General features: G+C 39.0%; 1 protein-coding gene across 4 annotated transcripts; it reads left to right on the top strand.

The window, feature by feature from the left end:
- The first annotated feature begins 749 nt into the window (after positions 1 to 749).
- On the top strand, positions 750 to 5909 carry LOC111345981 (uncharacterized). 4 transcript variants are annotated; one of them, XM_088743569.1, is made up of 4 exons: positions 768 to 900; positions 1560 to 2343; positions 3200 to 3329; positions 4447 to 5909. In XM_088743569.1, the coding sequence occupies exons 2-4, from the start codon at positions 2317 to 2319 to the stop codon at positions 5157 to 5159; spliced, it is 870 nt and encodes a 289-aa protein (XP_088599695.1). In that variant the 5' UTR covers positions 768 to 900; positions 1560 to 2316; the 3' UTR covers positions 5160 to 5909. The 4 variants fall into 4 exon arrangements, with proteins under 4 accessions (XP_088599694.1, XP_088599697.1, XP_088599695.1 ...); XM_088743568.1 differs by lacking the exon at positions 1560 to 2343 and having other exon boundaries at positions 750 to 900; XM_088743571.1 differs by lacking the exon at positions 1560 to 2343 and having other exon boundaries at positions 762 to 1163.
- The last annotated feature ends 9333 nt before the right edge of the window (positions 5910 to 15242 follow it).

Raw genomic sequence — 15242 nt, 5'->3', positions numbered from 1 at the left:
TAAACAAAGTAAAACAAATAAAATGACCAATAAGTCGTGGGCGGCTTAGGAACTTTTCTTGGTATGTTAAGCAAAATTCTTCTTTTAGAAGGGAACCTAAGTTCTGTGTCAAGATAAAGAAGAGATCCCTAAGAAACAGATCTATGCGTAAAAATTTTGCTGGCTCATCTGCCAAGATACGCAGTATACTGCCAATATGGTTCCTCTTTCCTTACTTGAACTCTAAACAGAAGACAATATAGATATTACGCTCGTATTAGACCGGTGTCAGCCTTCCGTCACGATAATATAAGAATATCTTCTTGGAAATTCAAGCCGTGTTCTGATCGACTCTTCTTGAACTTGCTCTTTGGGTAGCCTAACCAAGATGTCTAATTCAAAGTAGCCAATATAACAAAACAAGAGAAAACACTTCTTTGCTGAATGGATTTAAGGCCAAAAGAACCACTTTTGGGATTAAACATTGTCAAAATTTTGTTTCCGTTTTGCATCTTTCAGTGCAGGGACTCTTGTTAAGATTGCACCCGAATACGCCAAGACCTCGAGGCGGATGGGTTCCTTTAGCAGCGTTTTACTTGCATATGGAAGCTTTTCGCCTCAGTTATCATCTTTTCTTTTAGAGAGACGGTGTGGGGGTGGGGGTGCAAGGTTTCTGTCTGCACCCTCAAGTAGACCAAGAGGGCTGAGAGCGACCTGGGAATGAGAAATAGGATCAATGGTTGTTTTTTTTTTGTATACTGCGAGGCTACCAAGCGTGTAAGAGTTTCTACGTCTGGGGTTGTGTTTCCGAAAGAGGATTTTGTTAGCATGGGAGATCTTTCGTAACTCCCTCGCTTTCTGGGATACTCTCGGACGTCTGTGTAAATGAACTTCATTCGTGACTTGCACGAGGACTGTATGGTATGTACTAATCAAGGTGAAAGAAAGCTGAATTGATTCTGGTCGTCGCAATTAATTTTTGAATAACCTCGGGTTTATTTCATTCAATGTGTGTAAGGGTCATTAGAATTTAATGACGGTTTCGTCGCTCAAAATAGCCCCTGGGCACTTGGTTTTTGTACCTTACGATGCTTTCCAAGGACTGCCCACTAAGGAGACTTCAGAAAGCGTATATTCTAATTTTGATCTTTGGTATACTAGTGCTACTTGGAATACCACAGTAGGTGAATATTATATTGTGACTCAGCGAGATGTTAATAAGTGGCTCTGTATTATTTATTTGTCAAACTGGAGTGGGTTCTTCCGTATTCTGTAGGTGCCTTTTTGCTTCAGACCACTTCCAAGTTACACCTTGGAAATATTTGTCCTTTTGATAAAACAATAGAGAACTTTATCTGGGACATTTCTGAGATACCAGTTTCTTATTTTAAAAGAATGCATATACTACAGGAGGGGGGTGACATCAGCCCTTGTTTTTGGCATTTTAAACTAAACTCTGGAAACAAAGATCTGTGGAAAGTACTATCTTGCACTTTAAAAATGTCTCCAGTTATTAGATTAATTCCTTAAAATTTGCTGATGGATGTGAAACAGGGAAGGGGGCTATCAAATCATTTCAGGACTTGCAAGGGATATTAAAACTCTTACCCAATCTTGTCACCGTGTCTTTTGCCTACAAGAGGTAATTTGTTTAATGGTTAGATATGCATGCAATTTCATTCTTTCATGCACATTTGTTGAGATGTGTATTCTATAGTGGATACATTTACATAGCAAAGGAATTAACATTCCTCAGAAAGTAGTACCACAAGTGGAGAACTTGATCATCATTATTAACATAGCAATTATTTGCTTTTTCTTTAACCAAATATGGTATGCTGATCAAATGCTAGCCTCATATAAATGGTATGATAAAACTTTTAAGTAAATTGCAGGGTTATTGTTTGAGCCCTGGGGAATGTACCTTTATTAGTGGGCGAGCTAAGTGGTGACTGTACTCTAATGAGTAGTTCCACCATGACAAACTGCTGTGTTGATAATTAAATTTTTTTTTCATGACAATATTTGAAGGAAAAGAAACGCGATCCTCAGGAAAGACCCAGCAACACTTTGTTTTGGCTGAATGAAGGGGAAGACATTGCTATCTTGACCAACCATCCAAGGGTCTTAGGACATTGGTTATGAAAAATCAGCCTGAAAAATCAGCCTGAAAAAGTCACACAAAATTGCACTCTCTTCATAAACTGAAGGCCCTGATTAGACTGTTGAAATTATTGGCATTTTACTTTTCTTATTGTTCATGTTTTGACATGTTCACTTGATTACTAATTGCAAACCAGAACTGTCTGTAGAATAAGGGCAAGAGACAGATGGGAAATGGAAGAGGACATTCAAGCAATAGGAGTAGGTTTAATACAATGCATGAATGGTTTCATTGTAATCTTTGAAGAAGGAGCGCTTGTGAATTTAGAAAAAAACCTTGTGAATAAAAGTAAATGGAGTATATATCAAAAGGAAAAATAAACCTTCTAGACTGTGATTTGTTTGTTTATGGTGAACATGAAGTTTGGGACTCATTAGATTGTGTTGGTGAGTAGAAACCAGGGAACTGCCTGCAAGATGTCTGTCTCATGTGAGTGCCAGGTTCACTGGGCTGTGTTTGAAATAAATGCAGTAGGTGTTTAATGAAGAAAATGTTGTATGTAGTTTGAGTGTAACCCCTTCTGCAACCAGTTTGACCATGTCTTATTGATCCCTGTATTGCTGAAAAGAAATGATTAAGATTCCTTAGTGCTTGAGCAATATTGTTTGATTATCCTATTTACAAATCATTTACATGTAACTATGTAACACATGTATATGTATGTCTTCACTAACAGTGACTCTAAGGTTATCCAGATCAAGTGCACGGAGGAAAAAAAAATTCTGCTAAATATATAAAACAAGAGTTTTACAACATGTAAATGCAAGGAAACAGTCAAACCTAATTTCAGTGGTCCTTTAACCAGGTCCTTTAACCTTATTTATTCACTAAATAAATATGTGAAAAAATTTTTCCCCCTCAGTGTCAAAGGAAATATACAAAGTACAATTTGGAGAATGTGTATTCTGATGTTAGGGTGAAAGATGCACCAAAATTTATTTTAATTAGGAATTACGTGATAAATCCATCCAATAAATTTCAGTTTGAGATGACCATGAATATCTTTTTTACAATCAGAGAAGTAAGTTTGTTTGTTTTTATTTTTCTTTTTTGTAGGCAGGGTGGACTAACCTCAGAGGAAACCTGAGAAAGTTGTCAAAGTCATTACAGTTTGTCTCAGCCAGGAATCCTGGATCTAAGTTAACATTTGACACAGTGATGTCTGAGGCAAAAAATGCTACTATTGGTTTGTATATGCTTGGTTTAGTGTTAACTGTTTTATAACAACATAAGAAAATTGTTGACTCAGAGTGCGATTCATCATCCAAGTTAAGTGAGGTAAAACTGCTCAGTTAGTTTTCATGAGCCTGATTTACAAAAGTTTACTAACAGCGAACGCTCACTTTACTCTGATGGTGACTTCCATTGAGGTGAACGAAAACCTGAACAGAATAACAGTTCACTTTTACGAGTACTCTGCATGATTGTACTGCATGAACATCTTTTATTCTTAAGTTCAAACATTTACTGCAAAAGAGAAATTAAGTCAAATGGGTGTTTCATTGGGAATGTAACATTTAACTCATAAATGTATCAGCACTGGATTGTCCCAAAGAGGTTGAAAATGAAACTTTCCTACTAGTCTGTTTTTAAACTTTTAATGTACATAAACCTGAAACTTGACTATAATGAAGAAAATTTAGAACAAATTTTCCATAATTTACTTCGGGTCATGACCTGTATAGCCCTGCTCACATTGTTATGGAAAAATATAACAACATATTGTTATGTTAGAACTGCATGTGATAACATTGGCAGTGCTATAATAACCAAAAAGTAGAGAAGGATACAGCAACAAACATTAATCTTCACACACTTAAACTGAACTGTTATCACTTAAACATAACTAAATCAACCTGTCATTCAACCCTGCTATAGCTGTCATGCAATGGGACAGGTTAAGTTAAAAACTAACCTATTAAAGTTACAAGTGGCTGCTGCTTTTCCATTTTAGGGGGATTTGCAAAGTACATTACAGCATAACACAACTGCAGTTAATTTTTTCCAAAGCTTACATTTGTGCTTGTTAGTATCTTGGGTGCTTGCAGTTTTCACTAGCAGTGACTGTAACATTAACCTCTTGTGCACTTGCAGTTTTCTCAGCTGTTATTTGATTGTTATGTTAGTATCTTGTCCACTTGCAGGTTTCTCCATCATTTGCTTTTTATGGTAGTATTTCGCCTATGCAGATGTCCTGCCCTGATAAACCCTTTGTCAAATACTGAGATCAGAGACTGTGGAATAACTTCTTATCAGTTGGGTTTAGTGTGAAATCTATCTCATTATTTTTTATCTTGTTGCAGTTTTGTTTGGTGAACAGCATCATCAGCCATCAATTCTGAAAGCTCAACTTTGTGTTCTTGAAAGAATGGTCTCTCAGACCATAGAACAATCTCATGGTGCATTCCCTGTCACTGTTGTCTTAGAAATGTTCAATCTTCATCAGCAACCTTTACTGGATGCTTATCAAGCCAATGAAATTTCTTTAGAAGAATTAAGAAGTGAATATAGAGGGACTGAGGGATTCTCTTTGGAGCATTATGGATACATTTTGGAAGTTTCCAAATCACTTGGTGCAAAGCTTGTGGCAGGATTTGTTCCAAAAACATTTTGTAGAATGATTGTTGAAGAAGGCAAGACATATGCATTGGAAAAAATTGAACAAACTGGAGGCCCACCCAAGGAATTTTATGTAGATGGTTCTGAGGAACATTACAGGTACTTTCAAGGATTGATCAGTGGAAATCTTGACATTGTTGTAGACAAGTATCGTCGCATTTTTCCTGCACAGGTTCTTAGAGATAGTTCATTTGCATATACAATCATGGATATTGTTCAGAAGTCAGAGGGACAGACAAGAATTCTTGGAATCTGTGGCTCAGGACATTTAGACTTCAAATTTGGTATTCCCGAAAGGATATCACCTGAGGTTGCAACTTATGTGCTGACTTCCCGCACCCTTGATGACCCAGTGGAGAGTAATGTTGCTGATTGCATCTATCAGTACTCACATTAACCTTTATCCTATTTTACACACTGTTATGCATATTCTCTGCACTGTTATCCTTCATTTCCTATGGTATTAACAAGGAGAATTTGGTTGACAATCACAAAATTTTCTAGTTTGCAATCATTTTCTTTATTCTCATGACCATAATGTTTGATTCAGCAGTGATACTGAGGAGAAAGTAGATCCCAGTCACTCTCATGGGGTAAAGGGTTAATACCAGGGGACTGGGGAGAGCTCAATCCAGGCTCTCTAAATATATATGTATATATTAATAAGGGAGCTGAAAAAAAAACTTTCAGGGAAAGGTATGGTATACTATATTTGTGGACATGGTTGTTATTTTTATATGCTTTGAGTGTGTATGGGTGCAAACTACTGTAAATTTTAGTAAGACTCAAAGGTCGTAAAATTGTAAGTTAAAGAGTGAATTTCTTGACAATGAGCACCAATGTCCTATTTGAGTATGCAAGTTTCCTTCCTCTTGTTGCCTTGAAAGAAAGAGATAAGAGAGAAATGTAGACATTTCAGGTTGTAAGCTGTACTTCTTAGTGAGATAGATAGATAGATACTTTATTGGTAAATACTTCGCAGCATGAACTGAATTGCGTATTCACAGATATAAAATAAAAATTACTATATACATGTATACATCTTATTACTAAAAAATACATAGTTCATCATAAGGGGGAACTTGTACATCATTTGTGGCTGTTGACTATTCTGGCCGAAGCAATAAAGAAATTGTTTTTAAGTCTATTTGTCTTGCAAAGTGGCAAAGCAAAGGTACGCTCGTGCCTTAACCTATGAGAGCTTACGTAGCGGGGTGATAAAAGTTTTCTTAATTTGTGCTGAGGATCGTTCATTATATTGCGAAATGACGGTTGCTGTACTCATATTTTCATGGTGGTCTTTCATAGTTGGAAGATTCATAATAGCTAAGGCCTGATCGTATTGCATACCAGGACAAATGATTCTCATGGATCTTTCCTGAATACGTTCTAGTTCTTGGTGGAGGTATTCAGGGAGAGAGTAATGAAAAACTTATGCTGCATAATCGATTACGGATCGTATACATGCCGTATAAAAGAGGCAAAGGTTTTTTGGTGGAACATGAGCTCTTTTTAGCTGAACAAGGAAATAGATTCTCTTTGCGGTTTTCTTGGTGATCTCATGATCAGTTATGTGAGCGTTCCATTTCAAATCTTCGGAGATGGTAACACCCAAGAGTTAAGCTTGTTTAACCAATTTCATGTGTTTACCATCTATTGAAACTGGATTGAAATCCCTTGGAATTGAGGAGAAACCAATTCGCAGCTCTTTGCATTTGTCTGTGCTCAATATAAGTCTGTTTTTCTTCGACCACCCTATTACTTGGTTCGTGGTATTTTGAGCTCCACTAGGGTGACCTTTCTTCACAACTTCGGAGGCCGTCGTGTCGTCGACGAATTTCTATAGGGAGGCGTCAGTGATCGCTAAATCGTCTATCATAATCAAGAAAGTGTTCATCTACCCTCTATACTTTACGATGAAAAATTGTTATAGTGAGACCCTGCTTTCTTATCAGACTTGGTATGAGATAGACAACCTTGATGTAACCTTAACTGAAAGAAACCTACTTAAAACAGTCCTACTTCTATTGTTGAAATCTTACTGTGGTAAAGCAGAATCTTGACTCTACTTGAACTTAAACTTTGAATTTCCTTGGCCTAACTGCATGCACCATATACTATCTAAGTAATTGTGAACGTAATTTGTTTAGATGTCAAGATAGAGCCCTCCATCTGCCAAATTTCGTCAATTCTTTCTCACCTGAGTTTGTAAGAGTAACTTTCAGTATGATGTCGTGAGTAACTGAATTTCAGGATTGAATAGGTTTTACTTTGCTCCACCCATAGAAAATCAATAATAAATAATATCTAATTAATATATCGCATTGGATGGAAAAAAGGAGAGGTATTTTGTAAAAAGTAGTCGCAAGAAATAATAAACAAAAGAAGAAGTGGTATGGCTTTGCGCTGAGTTGTAACTTATCCCAAATGTTTTTTTAATTACGCCGAAGGACTTTCATGTCAAAAAGTGAATGAGATACCGGCAATAAGGTAGCTAACATCAGGGTTAATCAGAAAACCATAAATGAAAGCGGAGATTCTTGTGTTCGCCGTATTTCTACGCAGTGGGAGATGAACCTAGTTTAACGAAGGGATATTGTTATGTAAACTTAGAATTTTATCTGGCTCGTTGACGAATTCCCCTCAGCTCGTCCGACCATGTTTTTTTTTTCCTTCGTCTCTCACATTAATATCTTTATCCTAAACTTAAGTCATTTTAAATCACTACGAGGATCTGCCTCGCGTAGGTGTGTCTCTAAGAATTGAAGAGAGGGAGTATATTCAACGGAATGAGATGATATTGTCGAGCAAGGTTTCCAGCAGTTACTGTAAGTTAAAACTAACGTAATGCGAATGTCAATAAGCTGCCGAGACAGCTCAGTTGGGAGAGCGTCAGACTGAAGATCTGAAGGTCCCTGGTTCAAATCCGGAGGGCATACACTAGCCCTGAAAGATTCCCGGGTCTCAGCATTTTCTTTTTCATAAAATTTCAATTGTGTTTTTGTTTTAGTTTCGTTTAAATTCTGAAGTCTTTTAACTTTTTCAGAGAATTTCTATACTGAGTGATTGTCTATTCAAAATGGGTTGCAAAGTGGAAGAAATGTTCCAAAGGCTCTTGATAGAGTAGGTCCACAAGTTAATTATTTTGACATGATATCTTTTACTTCCTCAAAAGTACTTACAAATTTGTATTTTTCGACGATGCTTTGAACCTATACCAGTATTACAGACAAACAGATCCATTAAAAAATGCCTTTGCACTGGCGAACTAGGGAACCAAAGGCTGTTGCGGAATCGATTGTAGATCTCGCGAGACAGATCGAGGGCACCTGCAATACTACAGTTACGCTGTCGGAGCTTGTATGCAGAAAAGATAAGCTGGACCAGGCAGTGAAAACAGCCAACAAGCATCTAAAGAAGTTCTGCCATCAAAATGGATGGATATTAATCCATCATGAGAACATATCTCATAGTGGACTCAACAAAGGTGGACTGCACTTAAATTTTAAAGGTAATGAGCAGTTTTATAATAATTTTAAATCGCACCTAGAATGAGATAATGTGCTGTCCGTCAATGCCGTGCGGAATCGAAATTTCGATCGCCAAAAGTTTCGTTATGATATTCTATCTCAATGTTGGGATAATGTATACGAGTCTTCCAACCCAAACGTAATGTGGCAGCAATGGAAATGTACATTTCTGGCTATCGCTGTCAAACATGCCCCACTGAAAACGATGCGCGTTCGTTCGCGGAGTTCTCCGTGGATTACCTCTGAATTGAAAGACCTTATGCATAATAATAATAATAATAATAATAATAATAATAATAACTTGTATTTATATAGCGCTCATATCTTAAACTCATGGCGCTGTACAACACTGTACGGGGGACTTTACCAGACTGCTAAGCAGTTTACAATCAAATGAAAGCGAATATACCAGATACCCCCTCCCCCCTATTCCCAGTAACCAGGCCAGACCACATCACAGTAATCTCGTGAAGTGGGTTCTTTAACGTCCCCTGCCTAACCAAATTAACTAATTAATAGTTGCGGAAAACGGGACCTCCATTTATTCGTCCCTATCCGAGAAGACTAGAATATCTAACCATTTCTTGATCGATGTTATAGAAAGGTAGCATATTCTTCTCAATTATTTTAAGACCCTGAGTGTTGGTCCGGCCGGGGCTCGAACCCTCAACCTCCCGCACAACAGTCCGGCGCTTAACCATTTGAGCTAACCGGGAGGCATAATAGAGACATATTAGATACAATGAAATATATGAAGTTCATATATTTTGAACTGCGGTATTAGATACATATGGTGCTCGATCCTCGCAGTAGATAGCGCTATTTAAGCAATAGCGAAAATCAGACCTGAAAAATAAAAAAATAAAAAAAACCTACTGGCCTGATTTTTTTCAGGTCTGATTTTCGCTATTGCTTAAATAGCGCTATCTACTGCGAGGCACCATATGTATCTAATACCGCTGTTCAAAATATATGAACTTCATATATTTCATTGTATCTGATTTATCCCTTTCACGGGTTTATTACGAATCAACTTAACGGCCTGCTCCCAGTTGGCTTGTTATCTCAATTGGTAGAGCGCTGCACTAGCATCGCAGAGGTCAGTGGTTCGAATCCCGTACAGGCCTGATTTTTTTCAGGTCTGATTTTCGCTATTGCTTAAATAGCGCTATCTACTGCGAGGATCGTGCACCATATGTATCTAATACCGCAGTTCAAAATATATGAACTTCATATATTTCATTGTATCTGATTTATCACTTTCACGGGTTTATTACGAATCAACTTAAAGGCCTGCTCCCAGTTTGCTGGTTAGCTCAATTGGTAGAGCGCTGCACTAGTATCGCAGAGGTCAGTGGTTCGAATCCCGTACAGGCCTGATTTTTTTCAGGTCTGATTTTCGCTATTGCTTAAATAGCGCTATCTACTGCGAGGATCGTGCACCATATGTAGAGACATATTAAAAGTCAAAGCTAGCAAGACAAATGATCCTAACGATTTCAGAAACAAAGAAATATAGTCAATAAGCAAATACGCTCAGGTAAGCAAGTTTATTACCAACATAGTTTTAATAAGCAAACCAGCGACTCCCGAAAGACCTGGCAGACTATAAACGAGTTAACTTCTCGAAAATCTGGGAAAACGCCAGTGGCGTCACTAAAAAGTGAACGGATTAACGATAACTAATCCGTTGGAGCTATCAAACGAATTCAATGACCACTTTGCTGATATTGGTCCAAAACTTGTCAGTGAGATAAATTGTGATAGTGATAGCTATCAAAGATATCTTACCGCATCAGATAAACGGTTTAAGCTCCAACCCACCAATCCAACTAAAGTTTTTTCACTTTTAAATAAACTAGACAAGTCAAAGGCAATAGGCCTTGACAAAATATCTGCTAGGTTTATCAGGGAATGTGCTGATCTTATTTGTGTGCCGATATGTGATATTTTCAATCAATCTATTAGCCAAGGGACGTTCCCAGACGACTGGAAATATGCAAGGATTACCCCTCTTTATAAACAGGGTGACCGCGGTGATGCTAATAATTACCGCCCAATATCGGTGATTCCAATAATGGCGAAGGTGTTTGAAAGGATAGTTTATGAACAGTTATATGCCTATTTGGAAGAGCACGATATTCTATGTCAAAACCAATCAGGGTTTCGTGCTAATCATTCAACTGTAACAGCTTTGTTGGAAGCGACAGATTCTTGGGCATATAATATTGATAACGAGAAAATCAATGGAGTCATTTTTCTAGATTTGAAAAAAGCTTTTGACACTGTTGATCATCAGATCCTTCTATCGAAACTAAACTATTATGGTATACATGGAAAATCTTTCAGATGGTTTCAGTCATATTTGGAAAACCGAACACAAAAATGCTCTGTCAACGGGTCGCTATCCAGTAGCTACTCGTTGACTTGCGGTGTCCCTCAAGGGACCATCCTCGGTCCATTATTGTTCTTATTATATATCAACGATCTTCCAAATTGCTTATCAAATTGTAAACCGAGAATGTATGCCGATGACACGCACCTCACATATGCGGGAAGCAATCTTGAGAACGTTCAGTTTTGTCTAAATGAAGACCTAGAAAACGTCTTCAACTGGCTACAAGCGAACAAACTCACGTTGAACATAACTAAAACCGAATTCATGCTAATAGGGTCGAGGCAGAGACTGAATACTCTCACAGCTTCACCAACAATTAGAATGAACAATACTCAAGTGAGCCAGGTTACAGCTACAAAATCGCTTGGTGTAATAATAGACGATAAACTCGATTGGCATAGTCACATCGAAAAACTAACGAAAAAGATCGCCTCTGGTATCGGGGCCCTAAAGCGAATTAGGCACCTGATCCCAGCATCAACCTTACATCTCATCTACCAAGCTTTAGTAAAACCTCACTTTGATTACTGTGACATTGCTTGGGGTAGCTGTGGGAAAACGCTACGAGACAAACTGCAGAAATTGCAGAATAGAGCAGCCTGTGTGTTGACATTCTCTAACTATGATGCTGATGCAACTGAGCTACTCGAGTTTTTAGGGTGGAAAAATCTTGCACGCCAGCAGGAAATCCATAAAGCCACCATGATGTCTAGATGTCTCCACGGGCTAGCTCCAAGGTATCTATATTCAAAGTTTACGTGGTGTGACTCTGCTTATGACCTCAGGGACTCTGAAAATAAGCTTAATGTTCCACTACCGCGCACTAATTATTACAGAAAAAGCTTTAGCTACAATGGCGCCACATTATGGAACAGTTTACCACGCGATATAGGGAACACAGAGTCTCTGGGGTTATTTAAACGTAAGATCAATGACATTCTTTAAGTCTAACGCACAGCATTTACGGAAAACAGCTATAGTGTTATAGTATGTAGGTTTAATGTTAAGTATCTTAACGTATGTGATATGTATTTTTATAGGCTGATGAATTGATCGTGTTTAAATAAAGATTACAATACAATGCAATACAATACAATAGTTCATTCGCGGATTGTTCTCTCTTTCCATCCTTTTAACCGAGAAACGTACTGGACTTTAGTAAGGCAAAATGTTTTAATATTCATAAATCGCAGATCAGCTCAATATGAATGTTCAATTACTTCACCACACGTGTACATTTGCACGAGGTAGAAAATGGCGACTGATGGTAAAACCAAAATTTGTTCTTGGGTGAAAACAAAATCAACCACCGACAACACTCCGACGTCCAAACTCTTCCTTGGTACTTATGGCGCACGTGTTCCTCAGCTTGGACAAATTCAAAACCTGGGTGGATGTGAAAACAATCAAATAGAAGGGCAAATCCGTTGAACACCGGAGAGTGATTCTGTTGCACATTGAGCTTCATGTTGAAAGGTAACTTGTAATAACCCAATCATTTGCTAATATTCTATTTTAGATAACAGTTAGATATCACTTGTCTCTGTTTCATAGTTTCTGGTGCGCAAAGGTTGATTTCAAACTTAGAATTCAGAGTTGAACGAGTTCAACTACTTTATTTATTTATTTATTTATTTAATCGCTTTCACCATACTTACAATACTAAAAGGACTACAATATACATATGAACAAGATACAGAGGAGAACGGAGGACAAAGGTGCGGGACACACAACAGAGCGAGGCTCCAAATTAAGTGTGCCCTTACGAGAAATATACAAATACTATGTAAACAACAGGCAGTGTAAAAAGTATATAAAAAAGTATATACAATAATAAAAGCAAAAACGAAAACGATATGAATAAATCCCTTATGCGGCCGATAGAAAGTCCTAATAGCAACAGTTACCATCTAATAGAATATCACGTGACCTGCTGCATTTGCAGCAGATCGACTTCCAGGTGTTGAAGTTAGTGACGTCATAGTTTGTACGAAAAGCAGCGGAATAGCGTTGGAGTACGTGAGATTTAAACTGATTGAGAGAACTAATAATACGAGTGGATACAGGTAAGGTATTCCATAGTTTAGCGACACGATTAAAGTAACTAAATTGAAAGAGCTTTGTACGGCACTTAGGAATTAGTACGTCTAGATCAGAGCTATGACGAGTAAGACGAGTGCCTTTGGGCCTGACATAATCAGCTATGGGTAAGGTGTAGTGGCCAACGCGACACTTGAAATAGAAACTTAAGTCTTTTACTTCGTGCCAGTATGTTTACGGTAGCAGGTTGAGGCGGGAAAGGCGCTCATGATAAGAAATATCCTCTTGCCAGTGCGTGTTTAAGATGAATTTTGTTGCCCTGCGTTGAAGACTTTCTATTTTTTTTTATGCCACCGATCGAACTGGGAGCCCATATCTCGCTAGCATAGCCAATATGTGATCTGACAAACGTGAGATATAGTAATTTCCTATGATCTGTAGTGAATGACGAAAGACTGTTGCGTCGCAAGAATGCAAGCATCCTATTGGCCTTAGCTAATATAGTGTTGGTGTGAGTGTCCCATGTGAGGTCGGAAGAGATAGACACTCCGAGGTCTTTTACTTGAGTGACGTGATTAAGTGAGATGTTGTTCAACTTATAATCGTAGCGAAGTGGGTAGCGCTTACGTGTGACGGTTAGTACCTCACATTTAGAGGTGTTAAACTTTAGGTGCCAATTATCACTCCAGCCCTGCAGCCTGTCCAGGTCTTTTTGGAGTGACTCACAGTCCTGTAGACTATCAATGACACTGGAACACTTTGAGTCGTCGGCGAAGAGTGCGAAATGATTCTGTATCACCGGCGGGAGGTCGTTCACATAAACTAAGAACAGCAGAGGACCAAGGATACTGCCTTGAGGGACTCCTGATGGAACTGGGGAACGACTAGAGGTGAAACCGTGGACCAAGCACTGCTGACCACGTCCATCTAGATAACTCTCAAACCACTGGAGAAGTTTCCCACCGACACCGTATTGGGAGAGTTTCAGAAGCAACCCTTGGTGGGAAACACTGTCGAAAGCCTTCGCGAGGTCCAGATACACTATGTCCGACTGCAGGCCCTTATCAAGAGACTGGCCAATCTCGTGATAGAACGTTAGAAGCTGGGTGACTGTAGATCGACCCTGAAGGAAACCGTGCTGTGCATTGTCAAACAAAGGACAAAGAAAATCATTAAAGTGCTTGAGTATACATCGTTCTAATACTTTGGACACAACGCACAGTAGAGAGATAGGTCTGTAGTTAGTAACGTCCTCCTTTTTTCCTTTCTTATAAACAGGAACGACAAGTGCGTTTTTCCATTCAATGGGTAGTTTACCCTCCTCAAGAGATAAATTAAAAAGGGCGCAAAGAGAAGGTGTTAATTCCCTTGCACACGTCTTTAGCACGGTTGTAGGGAGACCGTCAGGGCCCGGAGCTTTACTCGGGTCTAGATTCGAGAGCACTTTGTAGACCTCGTCCTCGCACAGCACTAAGCTGTCGAAGACGGGCAACCTGCCGTCGGGCGGCGTAAATGGCTTAAGGGGTACCTCAGGCGCATGCGTAAACGTAGAATAGAAAAACTTATTGAAGGCTTCTGCCATCTCCACCCCGGAGGATATCTGACGTCCACCGTACGTAACATTAGCTGGTATAGAGTTTGACTTGGTTCTGTGGCGGAAATAACTCCAGAAGCGTTTTGGATTGGCTTTCAAGTTGTCGCCGAGAGAAGTGAGATGTTCCCTTAATTTCCTGTTTATCAGTGCCTTAGATACTTTTCTTAAAGTCCTGAACTTTTCCAGGTTAAAAGCGTTGTTGTGTTTCTTCGCTGCACGTCTGGCTGATTCTTTCCTCTTCAGCAAGTGACGAACTTCTTTGTCAATCCACGGAGGTGTGTTTAAGTCCCTGACTCTGGCCTTAGGGATATTAGCATCGATAACATCCAGAAGGGCGGATTTCCAAATGAACCAGCAGGCGTCAACATCAGAGTCACGTAATACGCTATTACTAATAGCAGAGCTCTGCATAATCTGCAGTTTGAGGTTCTCGAAGTTAGCTGATTTAAATTTATAGGCATAGCGGGCAGGTTTCTTTACCCTACGAGGCCTAGCAACCAAGTTAAATTCAAGTAGGTCGTGATCGGTCACAAGGCCAGCCAGTAGAGGAGTTAAGGTCGCAATGTTCATAATGCGGTCAGGTGCATCAGTTATTATTAAATCCAAAATATTCTCCTTGCGGGTCGGAAAAGGGTTCACTTGCAGTAGAGAGTGGTCGAGTAAAGTTTCACAAAAAGCGGAATCGGCAGAGTTCGTAAAGTTCGAAAAGCCGCAGCCTTCAATCCACTTGATGGCAGGATAATTGAAGTCCCCAAGAATTAAGGAATGGCTCTTGAGGAAGCGAGCAGAGATATTGACATGAGACATAAACTCCGTGACGGAGTAAAAATCATAGCTTGGTGTAGAGTCAGGTGGTCTATAAATAACACTGATTAATAATTTAGAAGAACACGCGAGGTTTAACTCGACGCATAACAT

The sequence above is a fragment of the Stylophora pistillata genome, chromosome 13 (assembly GCF_964205215.1).
Source record: "Stylophora pistillata chromosome 13, jaStyPist1.2, whole genome shotgun sequence".
NCBI classification, from domain to species: domain Eukaryota; kingdom Metazoa; phylum Cnidaria; class Anthozoa; order Scleractinia; family Pocilloporidae; genus Stylophora; species Stylophora pistillata.
Note: the sequence above shows the minus strand (reverse complement) of the source record. Positions and strands in the feature narration are given on the sequence as shown.